The sequence below is a fragment of the Lepisosteus platostomus genome, chromosome 18 (genome assembly GCF_059453375.1).
Source record: "Lepisosteus platostomus isolate fLepPlt1 chromosome 18, fLepPlt1.hap1, whole genome shotgun sequence".
In the NCBI taxonomy this organism is placed as follows: domain Eukaryota; kingdom Metazoa; phylum Chordata; class Actinopteri; order Semionotiformes; family Lepisosteidae; genus Lepisosteus; species Lepisosteus platostomus.
In genome coordinates this window covers 624,574-639,954 of record NC_142628.1, presented here as the reverse complement: position 1 = coordinate 639,954, position 15,381 = coordinate 624,574, and the positions used below count along the sequence as shown (strand labels likewise).

Genomic DNA, 15,381 nt, shown 5'->3' with positions numbered 1-15,381 from the left:
TCCAAATGACAACCTCTTCGATTCCTGTGGTCTCTGAACCGAGCCCCATACTATTCGTCCAAAACTTAAAAAGTGGATGTGGGCTTCTGGACAGCTTGTAAGCCCAGGAGTCACCAAAAACAAGGTATATCTATTTTCAAGATCACAACTACATACGCCATGCTTGCTCCGTCGTGCCCGTGCCACTCTTCCTTCAGTGGAAAGGGAAGGAGGGCAGAGCCATAACCCACACCAGGAGCTCCACCGCGCGGTCAGGTCTCCCCAAGGGGAGTGGGCGCGAGTCCAGCTCCCTCCTCCAGCGCTCTCACCTTGCAGTTTTCTGCGGTGGAAGCGTGGCGACCCCAGGAAGCTGTTCTTGATGGAGTTGAGGCGTGTCCTCCAGGGCATGCCGCCGATAGAGGGGCTGGAGGGCGGTGTGGGGTTTGGGGTGCTGGCAGGGCTCTCCTTGGGCGTATGCACCGGCGTTCCCTTGGGGGTAGGGAGTGGGCTCCCCCGAGGGGAGGGGTGAGGGGTCACCTGTATGATGGGGATAGATTTGGTGTTCGGGTCAGTACCGGCACCAGGGTGGTGAAGGTGGTGCAGCCTGACCGGAGACATCGGGGTGACCTGCAGCTGGGGGGGGGGCATAAGGGGTGGGCGGCGCCCCTGGGGGCTGGGGGTGCAAGGAGGGTGCTGCTGGGAGGGCGTGGAGGGTTCTGACGTGGCAGGGGGGGGGTGGCTAATGGTGCCGGGGAGGGGGTTGGATTTGGTGGACTGTAGAGGCTTTTCGGTCAGTTTGGTCTTCGCTGGCAGGGTCTGGGTCTTTGGATTGGGCTGCAGGACACCCGTCTTTGGTTGAAGCGAGTTGGGGGCACGGGCCGCCGTCCGGCTAGATTCATGGTCTAAGCCAGAAGCGGGGTTGGAACGGGAGGATAAGGAAAGGTCGGGCGTCTGAGGGGGAATAAAAAACCTCCTGACGGGCTACGAGGCGGGCGGAGAGAGCGCATGCACCAGGCCAGACGCACCCACGCAGAGAGAGCGATACGGGGCCACGTGCCAAACGAGACGGGACACAAACCAAAGCAACAAGGTTTTTGGCAAAACAACAACAACCAAAAAAAACAACAACAACAACAACAACGACGACGACGACATAAACACACAAACAGACACAAAAGACAATCCACGAGATGGGAACACCAACCAGGAACAGTGGGAGTGCAGAAAGAAAAGAAAAGAAAAACATGCGATTAGCCCACTGAGCAACAAGTCAATAGGCAACAAGACAGTGAAAACCAAAATCCATACCCCGCAACCAAAACAAAGTGTAAAACAACAGCATGAGCAATTCAGGAAGCAAACAACAACAGTGCCATTTTCTGCTTTTTGTTTTGTAAACAAACGTTGCCAGCCAGAACCAAGCAAGCAATGCAGAAGCAAGAACAACAGATCTCTGTGGATGACGAATCGAGCCAGGCGCATCTGCCAGTCACGTGTGAGGCGTGTCGTTGCGGTATCCCTTTTTACTGTCAGACTTGCTTCCCCAAAGGGCGAAGGCTGAACCTGACTGGATGAACTTCACCTCCTAAGTCTACGGCGGGAGCTATATGCTTTTTTGATCCCCCTTTGATCTGCGCGTCAATCCAAGCGCGTTGCATGGAGTTACAGGGCTAGTCTATTCCAACACCTTTTACTGAAGGCCAATTTGTGCCACATTTTGTGAAAGGAAAAACAGGACCACTGACAGGATAACAAGAAACCCAGTAATACTGTAGACCAGGGGAGCACAAGTCCAGTCCTTGAGGTCCAGAGGGTTTCTGTGTTTTCTTTCCACCTGAGCCCTTAATTACCTAATTGAACTCATTGTTTGCTAAATTGGACAAGTAGAGCCTTCCTTGCTTTTAAGAAGCTGGAGATTTAGAAAGTCTTGCTGGACAGTGTCTAGTGGGGACCAGAACTGGACAATTCTGCTGTGGACAAAGTTTTGGGTGTGTGTGAGATGAACAAATCTGGATTTACAGGAATGAAAGCCATGATGATCCTTTCACAAAATAAACACTCCAATCTGACCAGGTTTCTGTACCACTCAGGCCATGAGAATGTGAGATCCTGCGAATTACTATACTCTGCATTAAACAGGATCTTAAAAAGTTTCTTATTAAGTATGAAGATTTACATACAACTTTGCCTTCTGTAAAACATTTTTTTAATTTGAAAATACTCTCTTAAGTAGTCTTTTCAGATGTTTTAGTACTATGAAGATGTATCCTATTTTTAAAGACAAGCTCAAACTAGCTCAAAGAGATTAGGTTAGCTTTGAATTAAGTTAAAGACATTCTGTGATTCTGAGTCTTTTAAAAAAATGAATAAAGCCATGCTGAAATTTGTGTAAACCGGGTGACAGAAAAGTGTTCTGTCTTTTGAGTTCCTAGGATTTATGATCACATGTTTGTGAGTCTGGGTGTTTAAAATAAAGGGATACAAAGAGTTCTGTAATGAAGTGGAAAGACTCAGAAAAGCAGAAGGCCTCAAGCAGGAGGTAAAGAGAAAGAAGCTTTTAGTTGTGTAAACAGAAAATAAACACGGCTCCAAACAGGCCTGGGGATGTATTTACTGTATTCATTCACTGACCTCCTGGCGTACAGACTCTTGACTAATCGAACAAATCCTTCTGTAACTAAACTGAACTGGGCCTCAGCATTACATTGACATAAAAAGGAATACAGATCAATATTCACTTTTCAAGCCATCGTCAGTGCAATGGGATCAGGGAGGACACTCACCCGGGGACTGCTGAGGGGGCTGGTCGAGAGTCCGGAAGAGGCCCCGCTGATGGACCGCGACCTTTAGGAGAGACAAGTTCGGAAAAGAGACACCATCCAGCCTGTTAAAAAGGGCGCAAACCAACAGCTCTCACACAGCTACTCAGGGCCCAAGCTGGGGAGGCAGATTCTTCAGTGAGGCTGCATGATCTAGGAACTGGGCTGCTCCATGCTTTCATTCCCTACACTGGCATGAGGACCTCTTTTAAACTCGACTCAGAGGTTCCCTCAGAAAGTTCTTTTTTCAAAGGAATATTTCTTATCTTTCTCTTTGAGCAGTTCAGAAAACAGGGCTACAGTCTTCAGAGTCGTTTCACACTGAAGCAGTAAAGAACTTGGCTGAAGGATGACTCTACTATGAAAGGGCCGTAGTTTTAACTCAAATGGGAATGTGCATTCAGTATGTTAGACAAGATGCGGTAATTATTTATCCTTCTTAATCTTAAAACTAGAATCCAAATTAATATTGTTCACCTTGAGGCACTAATGGATCTGTGCAATCACTCTTTATCTAAAATGTAACAAAACACATCATATACAGTATATAACAGCGTGCAAACCCTCAATCAGAGTCTCTCCTTCACATCAAGATGCTTTCACTGAGTCAGAGATAAGCCTCTTCTTTTTCTGTATATTTATCTGATCACCAAGTCCTCCAGACATAGAATCCTCTTAAGGCTATGTGTTGATCTTTAATCTTAACCTTCCCTTTACCCTCAGAAGAAAAATGACTGCATTTTATCCTGAGTGCTGTCTTTTATTTCGCCTTCCTGCAGTTTTGGCTTTTAATACTTCTGTCAGTGAACAGACAAGAAAGGATTCCATGCTCGGGACCACAAGCTTTAAATCCAAATACAAAGGGAACTGCCAGGCTGGCCAAGACAGAGGATCTCTGGTGCGAATCAGACTTTAAACTTTCATGCTGGACATCTTTTCATTGCAGAACTAAATATTACTCACTCAATCTTCCCCACGTTCTGTACCTAGTGTAAAATGACCACTCAATACTGCTTGTAGACAAGGTATTAAGTCTATGATACTATGGAGCACCTCCTTCGTAAAGTATTTTCCAAATTTTACACTTACTGTATTTTGCAGAAGGAAAACCAAACCTCCACTGTTCCAGAGCGAAAAAGAAAATGTTACAGTGTCGCAATGCTACAGTGTCAGCCTCCATAGATCACTCCTGGAACACTCTGCAACTTGATTAAATTAGGGTTGTCTCACAACAATGGAGGAGTTTTCAAAATTCCTAATCCCTTATTTTTACTTTCATGTGACAAACAGGTTTGTATTTGGCTTGTTCAGGGCTCTCGGTGAAAATCCAGCATTGTTTAAAATCCGCCACAACACATTTATTGAACATTATCATCATCCCAGGTTCAGCCTTAATTTAAACCTCCCTTTGCACGGTTCTCACTCCATTACACCGTGCCACACCCCCTGCAGCCCTGTAGGATTCTGGGAACCCTAGACGATGAGTCAAGGTGCTTTGTTGCTTGTGATTCGTGTTCTCAAATAAGGACTGGGGGAAATCATTCACGAATGCAAGATATGAGTAGTGACACAGTGGAAATCCTTGCCACATTCCTGTTGCTGTTTCTAGATTTCACACCGTCTGAAACAAGTGAGCTGGCCATGTTGTCGAAGCTCATACCCAGGCTTCTTCCATAGCAGGCACTGGCAGCCATGTGAGTTAAACAGGCCAGATTTCCTATTTGAATCTCCTCAATTGTATCTTTTCCTACATTCCTTAAGTGGTGACCTGCTGCAGATCTGGGGATGGGTATATTTGTTCAGTGAAGTTAATAGCTCATTTAAAAACATGAATAATGACTCAAGTGCTACAAATATCCTTTGGCTGGTCTTGTAGAGTCAGGACTTCACACAGTTTATTTTCAAGGGTACCCACTCTGGCGATAGGAGTGAGAGAGCATTCTAAGTAGCCTACTGTATCTTTTATTTGATGACAAACTTTTGTGTCCAACTAAATGGATTCACATTAGTTAATTAAAAACAACTTTGCTTTGAATTAAGAAGGGCTGAGCATCAATATATAAATGTGTGATTTAAAAGGTGTCTGTAAATTGAAATAAGTCAGTCAACAAAATGTTGGTTGAAGGAATCTATCCGGAGAATAGTCTTCATCCAGCACAGTTTCATACTTCCGACCTGTAAATGGAGTGGTGTGGAAGTGTCTGTCTGGGATTTCTTGAGCTATACTTTGTGAGTACACAAGCTTTTAAAAGTTTTTTTCTCAACCACCCTTCTGTGAATCACGTCTGTATTTTCCACTTGTTTTGCAGTCCTATTCTTTGAATCGCAGAAGTTATAATGCCGAGATGTGTAAAATCAGCACAACCAAGATCCCAGTGAAGCCATTAAAACCTGGGCCAGAGAACACACAGTGGAGAAAACGAGGTCCTGAGCAAAGAAGGTGGGTCTCCCAGGGACACCGGAAGGGAGTCTTGAGGTCTGTTAGCTCTCTCTGCGTGTTGCATCCTTCAAATCCGCTTCCTCCCTAACCTTGTTTGCCTCACCTCACAGCGCCACACACAACTTTGTGCTTGATTTACATTTGTTGTTGAGGAGTGCTGGAGTTTCTATTCGCATGGTCGGCTCCCCCAAGTGGTCTTTTGATTAGTATACATTTCTCTAGGGAGGCTCATCTTTGGAGGAAAATGTGCAATTTTTGTTTGTTTTAGGGCACGTCGAATCAGACACATTCATCCCAGTGTGAGGTGAGTGCACTACCTATTTTTTAAAACAATGCACTGTAGACTTTTGGATATCTTTTGCACTTTGGACTGTACAATTTTGATGAGGTTAAACAACTTTTCCAGATTGATATCCTCCTGTCCAAGATGCTGATCTCATTAAAAATATCAGTCTTTTCTTTTATGCATGTAGCAGACAGGCACTTGACGGCCATAATAAGGTTTTCAGGTTTAATTGCCCATAACTGCATTTGTTTTTGTTAAAAGAAAATGGAACAGTAAATCATAATTAAATTAATTACTCTGCACATTTACAAGGCTCAGTGGCGAGGAAGCTTTGAAACTGGGTGCTTCTCACTTATGGATTTGTCAAATGAGATAAAGGAAATAGTGCAGAAACAAAGAGGAACGTGGAGAGATTACAGTATGTGATACCAGAGTCTGAGTCGAGAGAGGTTTCTATCTCACTTTGTGCCATTCATTATTGGACAATGAAAGCAGCACATTAATGTTCCTTTGATTTCTGCACTGTACTGTTTCTGCCCTCCAGCAGGTCATACAGTGATTTTAAAATGCATAGGGCAGCATCTATGAGCTTTAAATTATTTTTTTCCCTTAATCTTTTATGTTTCCCCTATCGCAGCATAAAATGATTGTAACTTGTGCAAAAGAAATTTTCTGCAATGATGAAACTTTCAGTAACTGTTGTACTCCGTTACAGTAAGCAAAACCTGCAGTTCACAAATGGAAAAGCAATTACAATGAGACGTCCGTTCTCAAAGGTGATCTGGCCTCAGAATGCAATGGTCCCTTACAGTGCAGTGAGGTTGTTTAGCTTAAGCTGTACATGAGTCTCTGTGTAGAACTGATAAGCCCTTGTAAAAATCGTTCTTCTTATGCTTAATTTTCTTCATTTTCATCTTCAGAGGGAAAACGGCTCACACACTCACACCAGGGCCAGTGTTCCCAGAAGACAATTAACCCACCAGTCTGTCTTTGGACTGGGGGAGGAAACTGGGGGAGAACATACAAACTCCACACAGACAGCACCCCAGGTCGGGAATGGGGTCCAGGACCCCAGTGCTGCACAGCTGCCATGCTGGCCACTGCACCTCTCTACGTTTCTGAACCATTTGAAAATAACTCAAGAGCTTGTTGATGTTACAATGGCTTAGGACAGACACGCTTTAAAATGCAAAGAAGAGTCTGCTGTTGGGGAAAGAGATTATTCATCATCTTAAGAAAGGCGCTGCAAATCTTTAACCACAAAAGAAACGTCCTGCACTACAAACAAAGACATTTTTGTATGTACTTTATCTCAAAAATACTATAGCTGCGAATTCCAACCACCACACAAAGCACACCTGCGTGGCCCCGTCTCTCCCGGAAAGGCTGGGACGTTGAGAAGACGGGGGGAGAGGGGGTTGGGGGGCTTTGGTTTGTGGAAAGTGCAGAGGAGAGACAGCACAGAGCCCAGGGAGGACTGGGGCTACTTCTGAAAGAAAGGACCCTGGAAACCCCACAGGCATTCACCAACACAACATGTGCATGTCCTACAGCAGCAAAGCAAACCCGGACGAAGGGCAGGGATACAGAACAGACCAAGATCCATCAATCAAAGCAAACTGGAAGCAGTCGAAAATACAAGACAAGAAAATAAACCACTCCGGAGGGGAGAAAGAGAAAAATAAAAACACACCTCAGCCATCAGACACTATTTGTGCACTGTAGGGTCACTAAGTAAAGATGCAGTACTGCTTTTCAGACAACTTTGTCTTTGGAAAAGGTTATACCCAAAACTGAAAAAATCATTATTTTATCATTTATTTCTAACCCTGAGCCTTGGGCAACATGGTGTCAAGTGGATTTCATTCCAGCTGAGCTCTAACTCTCCAGTGCTAATTGATGACTTAATTGATCTGCTTGCTTTAGATTTTTTAATCTATGTTGTTTCTTTTGTCAGTCCTTGGTGTTACTGTAAATATACCCTACTTTCAGGTTACGGTTTCCAGCAATCTTCGTATACAGAACTTTACATGACCTCACATTAACTTATTTGCTGGTAGTTTTGACTGAACAGCTCTTACTAGTTGATCAGTTGTTGATGGACACAGTTGGGAGTGACATGACTGTATCAGACACGCCCACAACGGGAGTGGCACCGTAGCAGACACGCCCACAATGGGAGTTACAATATATCCGACATGCCCACAATGGGAGTGACACTATATCAGACACGCCCACAACAGGAGCGGCACTATATCAGGCATGCCCATAACGGGAGTGGCATTATATCAGACACGCCTACAATGGGAGTGACACTATAGCAGACATGCCCACACTAGGAGTGTCTCTGCATCAGACACACCTACTGCAGAGATGATATTGGTTTTACATTTCAGGCAGCATATTTGAGGACAGTTCTGATGTCCAGAGTTTACACCGATTTCAAAGCCAATTTGATGTTTTACAACCTGGAAGCAAATATACAAACATGCCCCAAATAGAAAACTGAAACCACTTAAAATGTGATTGAAGAACTCAGCTGGATCAAAACCAAGAGGAGACACTGGCCCACTGGGATCAAGGTTGGGAACCACTATTCTAAATACAGTAGAGATTTGTTCACGAAAACATCAAGGAGAAAGCTCTAGTACAATATTTAATTCAACAATGCTCTTACAATTTAATTTAACAATTGACACTGTCAATGCTCATCCTTAAATGGAGATTTAAATGGAGAGACATGTGATTTGCTTTCCTGTGTGCTCTCACAAAATCATACCTTGCTTTTTTACATTTCCTGCTGTAACAGCAGCGAGTTCTGAAGGCAAAGTAACAACAAAACAACAACTGAGCAAAAGCCTGAAGCTGTGAAGAAACACTAAAATAAATAAAGTAAAATGTACCTTAATTTTCATTTTTTGTTTTATTTTTCAGCTCAGTGATGGTCATAATCTGGATTTATTTTATTGTGTGAAATTAATTAGACATACCAGAGGGATAGAAAGGCCTCCAAGTCTGAATTCCACTTCGTTTAAGTACAACAATCTTTAAAATATGAGAGACAGCGCTGACAAAAAGGTCTATATATTAATCTATATTAATCTACATATTTAATTTATATATAGGTTATAGATTAAAAACTATAAGCCTGTGATTCTGAAGAAAAAACTTTAGAAGAAAAACATTCTAATAATTACTTCCATAGGAGGTTTATATTTATGGTGTTTAAAGTAAGTGGCCTCAGACAAAGAGCTCTGACTTCTTTATTTTTATAAATTTTAAATCGGCAATTGATTTTGTTGCAGTGACCAGATCTCAAATAGCCACCAGTGTGTTTTTCATTCAGGATGCAGGGGAACTGGAGCCTATCCCAGCAAGCAATGGGTGCAGGGCAGGATACACCCTGGACAAGACACTAGTCCATCAAAGCACACACAGACATACCTACTGTATACAAGCTCCACACAGATAACACCCCAGGTCAGGAACTGAACCTGGGCTCCAACACTGCTAGGCAACAATACTCACCACTGTGCTGCACTGAGTGTTTGATAAGTTCAGTGCTCGTGGTGGACTTCATGCCAGAATAGATGGAAATCTAATTATGTGATTTACAAGGGGTGAAAAACTGCATTGTTGGTCTGGGCTCAGTGTTGGAAAAAAGGAGAGACTGAGCTCAGAACTGCTTCTGCTTAACATTACTGTACTGTAGAAATCTGACTCTGGCCTGGGGTGGTTACTCCTGACCTGGCTTGAGTGCATTTTTAAATTGAATTAACTGAAATGAAATTTAAATATGATATGTTAAATGTTCACAGTCAAGAGTACTCTTTTTATGCTAACAACTAAAGTGATAAGGAAAGCTTATTTGAAGTTTTATTGGCGAGCTCCACAGTAATTTAAAACTCTCTATCTTTTAGTCAAGATAGCTCGATTACACATCTTCAGCGTCAACGTCAATGCTACTGTAATGTCATTTTTGGTAGCAGGCAAATCCCATTAAACTGAAGTCGTCATTCTGTCCACAGTGGAAATAAGGAAGTTCTTGTCTTCTGTTGTCTGAAGACAGAAGCTGAAATGTGTGACACTTCTTAGATCAGTGCTGGGTCTTACAGGTCCAGCCTGATTCATACGTCACCCAGTCAGCAATCTGAAATGACCTGGAACAACTTCATTTTGAGAAATTAAGTAGATGGTAGTTCAGACATCTAAAATTAAAATACCAGTAAAATATCCTGTAATTTGTCCATACCTGACTTAACCGAACCAATTATTTACCTAAATGGATCAAAACGGGTGTTCTTTAAGGGTGATCTCACCAGCACCAGGGTTATCTAGCGGTGTCCTAGATCACTCGAATCTGTGGGACACAGTAGCCTGCAGTGCTATTCGCTCATTTCTTTCAGCTACAGTGGGTAACATTAAATTTTGTACCAGAGCATTTCTCCTGGGAAGAAATAAACAAGAAATAAAAAGGGATATCCAAACATTCTTTTTCTAAGACGAGAATAAAAGGTTTAAGAATAAAAAATGTTCAGAAAAGCCACGCTGCATCTTTAATCTAAGAGTTGTAAGGGAGAGGACATAAACAGTGAATACCTTTCTTCTTTGTTGAATTTGGGATTGGCATCAGAGATATCCAAGCTTTTACTGAACACGGCCTTACTACAGCGGGAAAACAAAGTGAACAGAGAGAGTCAGTTACTAGCTGTGCTGGTCCAGTGATTCCGCTACTGTAAGATCACGCTCCCTTCTCTTCCTGGAGCTGTGGAACTGGCCTCACCTCGTATCAGCAGCTCAGCTCCGTCTCCTAGGTGCTGCACACGTTTACTTCAGATCTCCCTGGCCTTCCTATTTGAGATTACTTAACATACAACTCCCAACCTTCTAGACTGTAGTCTGTGATAGGTGTTTTGCCTACAGTATTTAACAAATCAGACTGATTATTATATACTTTAATTATTACGAAAAGTTAAGGGCACTGATTTAAGGTCACTGGCTGCCATGGCTTGTAGTTCAGAGCTGCCGATGCAGTCAGATCCGTCTCAGGATTTCATCTGAGTATCTCAAGACTTTTGTTTTTTTGGCATTCTACAGAGATATTTGTAAAACATCACATTAAATGTGAATAAAGCTTTGACGATTACAAATTTGCCACAAATCTGCAAGCTCTGGTGTTTCAGCATTTCCTCTCACAAATCGTTTCCAAGAACACAACACATATTCTTCATTTGACATATGACAGCCCTAACAATCTGAGGGGACACAATGTGGGTTTTGACTGGGAACCCCTTCACAATGATGCGCTGGGTCTCCATTCATTTGCGATGAATCAAGACTTTAGAAATGGACCAGACACCTATCAAAGGGCAGCTGTGTGACAATCCCATGACAGAAAAAAAACTTTAACCCTGTCTGTCCCAATTTCCAGAAAAAAGGAATCCACACTGGTGTGAGAAAACAGATAAATAGTTTGAAAATATGAACTGTAGGGAAACATAAACAGACTAAATTGGTCTGTCAGGCACACAACTTGTTTCCAGCATGAGTTATGTCCTGGGTTCATCTGCTGTCACTCTGTTTTCACTCCAATAAATTATGTTGTAATTTCAGGCCATTTTAACATCACTGAAAACGTAGAACTTTATACTGTAATCAGAGCCCACATATGACAAAAAACATGGTAAATGCTTAAGAATAATATTCCAGCGGGCCGATGACAACCCAGTCCCTGACCTTAGGAAATTGAGTGAGAAAACTGGGTTTTCATTTATGGGAATCTCACTACAGCTCCTGTGGGCCAGACTGGAGGGGGACACCAGTATTTCTGTTCGTGGGTTTGAGTTGCGGCTGAAGAATCAGCAGTGCGATGCAGGGAGCTTGTCTGTCCCTGACAGATGTGAAAATTGGGTTGCTTCGCTCATGGGATCTTAAAATAACCTCAACTAGGAAGTGGGTCAAATGCAGCACAGAGCTGATTTTGCCGTTGAACTACTGTACGTAATTTTACAGTGATACCAAAAACAACTTTCCTCAAAGTAAAACACAAAAATACATTCGTTCTATCTACTTCATTTTGTGGTAGTGAAACTGAAGCCTTTTAGATTAAAACAACCTTCTTGATCAGGTTATAAAAATGTATCACTGTTGTGGGAACATTTGCGTGTACAAACCCAGTAAGTACAGAACAGTCCTTGATCACAGCCTGACGCCGAACAGGAGAGCAGGCAGGTATATTAGTTTCCTCCACCACATTAAGGATTGTTTTTATATGTTTTAGGTAACTTAGAGAGGACTTGTTTTCTCAATCCTTCCTCAATATAAATGTTTAGAGTTGTCTGGGCTGGAAGAAATAAGCATTACAGTGAAATTAAAATTCAGTAATTCTGCCTACTATGGTAAATGCAGAAAGACTGTCAAACCCCCTGCTGGCAGTGCACTGCAGTCCAGGTTTAGTATGATCCTATAAAAAATACTTGGCTTCCCCGGCATTGTGCTTTAATCTGGGCTGCTGATAGAGGCAGAGGGCATGTGTTAGGGAATTAAAATCAAAGCAGACCTTCAGATGGCCCTAAATCAGCCCTCCGTGGTCTCCTGATTCTGAGCATAAACCAGTTTTATGGCGAGTGCAGGCTGTTCCAAGGAGCCCCGCCTTCCTCCGGCTGGTGTGCTCGCCAGGGGAGGCGTCAGCTGGTGCTCTGCTCTGCCACCGAGTTGGGGAGGCAGGCCCTGTGCTTTGTGCTCTCATGCAAGACGCCCCTGAAGGAGGGGGGGCGGTGGTGGTGGTGGGCGGGGGGGCCATACCTTTGCCCGTGTTGTGCCATCTCAATGGCCCGCCGTGCCGGCACAGGGGACCCACCATCGGTGACGCTCAGCACCTCCATGGACTTGCGCTCCGGCCTTCGCTTGCCGTGTCTGTTCAGCATGGGTGAGTCCACGCGCTTCCTCGGGGGGTCTGCACGGACAGCGGGAGAAACCACAGGCTTGTGAGAGGGGGACGCGCTGGCGTGGGCACTGGGAGTGACCGGTCCTTTCTCACCACCGTCTACACTGATGGCCAAGCGAAGCTGGCACTGGTCAGAGCTGTGAAGGGAGACTGCTGAGAAAAGCCAGGCTACTGCTGCATGTGCTGCTGGTAGACCAGTAGGTGGCACTCTTTACTCCAGACCAGAATAACCAAAGCACTGCCCCAGCATGGTGACGGGAAAAGCTGTTCTATAGCAGGTGCTAGTTTCCGGCTAAGACCTTGAGGTGCTCACTGTAATTAAAGATCCAGAGGATAGATATGCAACAGCTGGGGCATTAACCTGTGTCTTGGCTAAATTCCCCTTCCACTTGCTCTATTTGGCCTACCAAAATGTATCCCTTAATTTAATCGGTGAAGTGAATTTCACGCCTCTCAGCCTGATCTGCTATGCACTGGAGCTGCTGGTGCAGAAAAGGCTATGGCTCATCACCAGGGTGGGTGTTTTACGGTGCTTCCTGCACTGACCTCAATGCAATTATTTTAATACTTACAGAAGGAGAGTTTTAGAGGCATATGGCCGATGTAGACTCAAGACAGTTAAGAAGAGACTGCAGATGTATTTGAACCCACTTTCATTAAAAACATGATTGCTCAAACTGTGCTGGACTCTTCAGTGGTATACCTGCTTACAGTGCCCTGTGGCCACCTGAGTTTGTAACGTGCTGTAAAATTGTGCTGTGAAGTTAATGCCAGGGCTGCCTTTCTCTTACCTATTTCATTGCGAGGTGGAAGGTTCTCGTCCTCATGACTCGGGTACCTTTCCTTCCGGTCGAGGAGAAGGAAATAGATCATTTTCTCCTGGTTGTCTCTGAAACGAAGACGCAAGAAGATCACCATCAGCAAAAGGAAAGCACAGGGCTGTTCTCCCAAGAACATCTTCCGCTCACTGTTCTCTCCTGAACTGACCCAACCCCTGAAAGACATCTACAACCTACAGCCAGAGCCTTCAAGCCTAGGTTCTCCATGTTTCCATTGTCTAAGAACTAGTGTATAAAAAAGAAATGAACTGCCTCCTTTCAAAGCATCAATCACCATCACTTATGATGAAGCCTGAAAAACAGCAGCTCCTCAGTGTGGCATCCTGCTGTGGAGCAGAAAGTGATTAGAAAAAGTGTGATTTGAAACAGTGCAAGCAAATCTGCATCATCAGCTGAAAAAAGCATAAAAAAAGAGATTCCCCTAGCCTAACTGTGCTTAATGCTCCAAGCGAGGCAAGAACACAGCAGAAGATGGTTTCCCCAAGTTCAGGCGCTTTAAGGAAGAAACTACAGCCCATTAATCAAGTACAGTAACGAGCGCCACAGATAAGCTTGCTGATGGTAATTGCACTATTTTTGAGATGATGAATGGGCTCCTCTGCTCGACCGTGTCTGCTATGGAATCCTCAGGCAGCTCCACAGCGCTAGTCAGTGGAAACTGACTGAAGGGGCTGAAAACACAAGAGCACAGAGCCCTTCCGCTCTCTGCAAGCTGTGTCCGTTTACTCACAGCAAGCACGGCAGTGGTGCCACACGCTCATGTCTCTCCAGCAGGCATCAAGACAGAAATGGACTGGAAAACAGCTTCTTGAACAACTATCCTTGGAAGTTATGAATTAGTTGATTATGCTGTAAACCCTCCAGTATAATGGACTTTGGATTTTGGATGAAATCAAGAATACCCCAGGAAAGCAGGAGTGTAATGTTCTCATTCTGAGTCTTGCTAAAATATTTGTTCCCCAACAAGTTAACACGTGAAACTGTAATAGCTGAAGATGTTTTTAATATTTAAAACCAGAACCTTAACTCCATCCTTAGGGTTTAATTGCTAAACATATCACCAAATGAAAGTGACACAAGTCCAGAGACGCAGAGATCTGACGGCATTCTGGGATTCAGCTGTACATAAAGTATGAAGCAACTTACGTCAGCAGTGAACTCCCACAGACCTCAAGCCTGGCACTCGCTTTGCACCGTCTCCCCCTCCCCCCAGTAGCCCAGCCGGGACACACTCACTCTTCAGACAGCAGGTCCTTCATCAGCTTGTTCTTGTCGCGAAAGCAGCCCAGCGAGTGCATGCTCTCCAGCACGTCTGGGTCGATGTCGTCGGCCGAGGGCAGAGAGCGGATGGCCACCTTTCGGGGAATGGGCTGCTCCGGCTCTGGCTCATTCTTGCCTCCTCTGATAGGAACAAACAGCAATGCCAGGTACAGAGCCAGCTACCCTGGGCAAAAGCTCCACCCAAAGCTTTCATTTAATACTTCTGAACACCTGGGACCATTCTACATTTTCTCTTTGGAGAGAGAGAGACGCCTGCTGAAAGTGACATTTCGGGAATAACTGAGGGACGGGGATACCCTGATCAGAAATAACCATTGTGCAATAGTTTGTGCAAATAACTCTTCACTAACACCATTCATTAAGGATTCAGATACCATGGCCTTTCTGCAAGATCTCTCTCTTTTTAGGCGATCTGCAGAATCAATAAAACTAGCACTTGTGTTCACAACGTACAGTGGAAATCAAGAATATACAAATGTTTCACCTAACTAAACATTTTTGTTCAGTCAATTTCTCAACTCACATGCCCTTAAACCAATTTAAAGTAACATTTTTAATTCAGCAACAAAATAAATTCTTCTTTTAAGAAGAAAAAAGAAAAGCAACTTCCATGTTTTCATTTTCTCTAAAGCAATTTAATCTGGAGCACACTGAATGAGTCTGACAGTGAACAGCACACTGAAGCCTCTATGGGGAAAGCCTATTTTCTATTGAATATGCAGCGACTGCTTCTGAAGGACATCCATTCATAGCAGCATCAAAGTGTGGCCAGAGCTCTACTCAGACTACAA

The 15,381-nt window shown here is 43.9% G+C and overlaps 1 protein-coding gene across 11 annotated transcripts in view; it reads right to left on the bottom strand.

Moving 5' to 3' along the window:
* brsk2b (BR serine/threonine kinase 2b) overlaps positions 1-15,381 on the bottom strand; it is a 287,758-nt gene that overhangs the window by 43,533 nt on the left and 228,844 nt on the right. For 8 of the 11 annotated variants that reach the window (XM_088610892.1, XM_088610896.1, XM_088610893.1 and 5 more), the window contains exons 10-15: positions 14,546-14,710; positions 13,262-13,359; positions 12,329-12,479; positions 10,124-10,189; positions 2,763-2,823; positions 309-960 (exon numbers count right to left, since the gene is read on the bottom strand). In XM_088610892.1, the coding sequence (XP_088467018.1) occupies positions 309-960; positions 2,763-2,823; positions 10,124-10,189; positions 12,329-12,479; positions 13,262-13,359; positions 14,546-14,710 (1,193 nt within the window). The remainder of the gene's footprint in view (positions 1-308; positions 961-2,762; positions 2,824-10,123; positions 10,190-12,328; positions 12,480-13,261; positions 13,360-14,545; positions 14,711-15,381) is intronic. The other 3 variants (XM_088610903.1, XM_088610904.1, XM_088610902.1) reach the window with 2 other exon arrangements.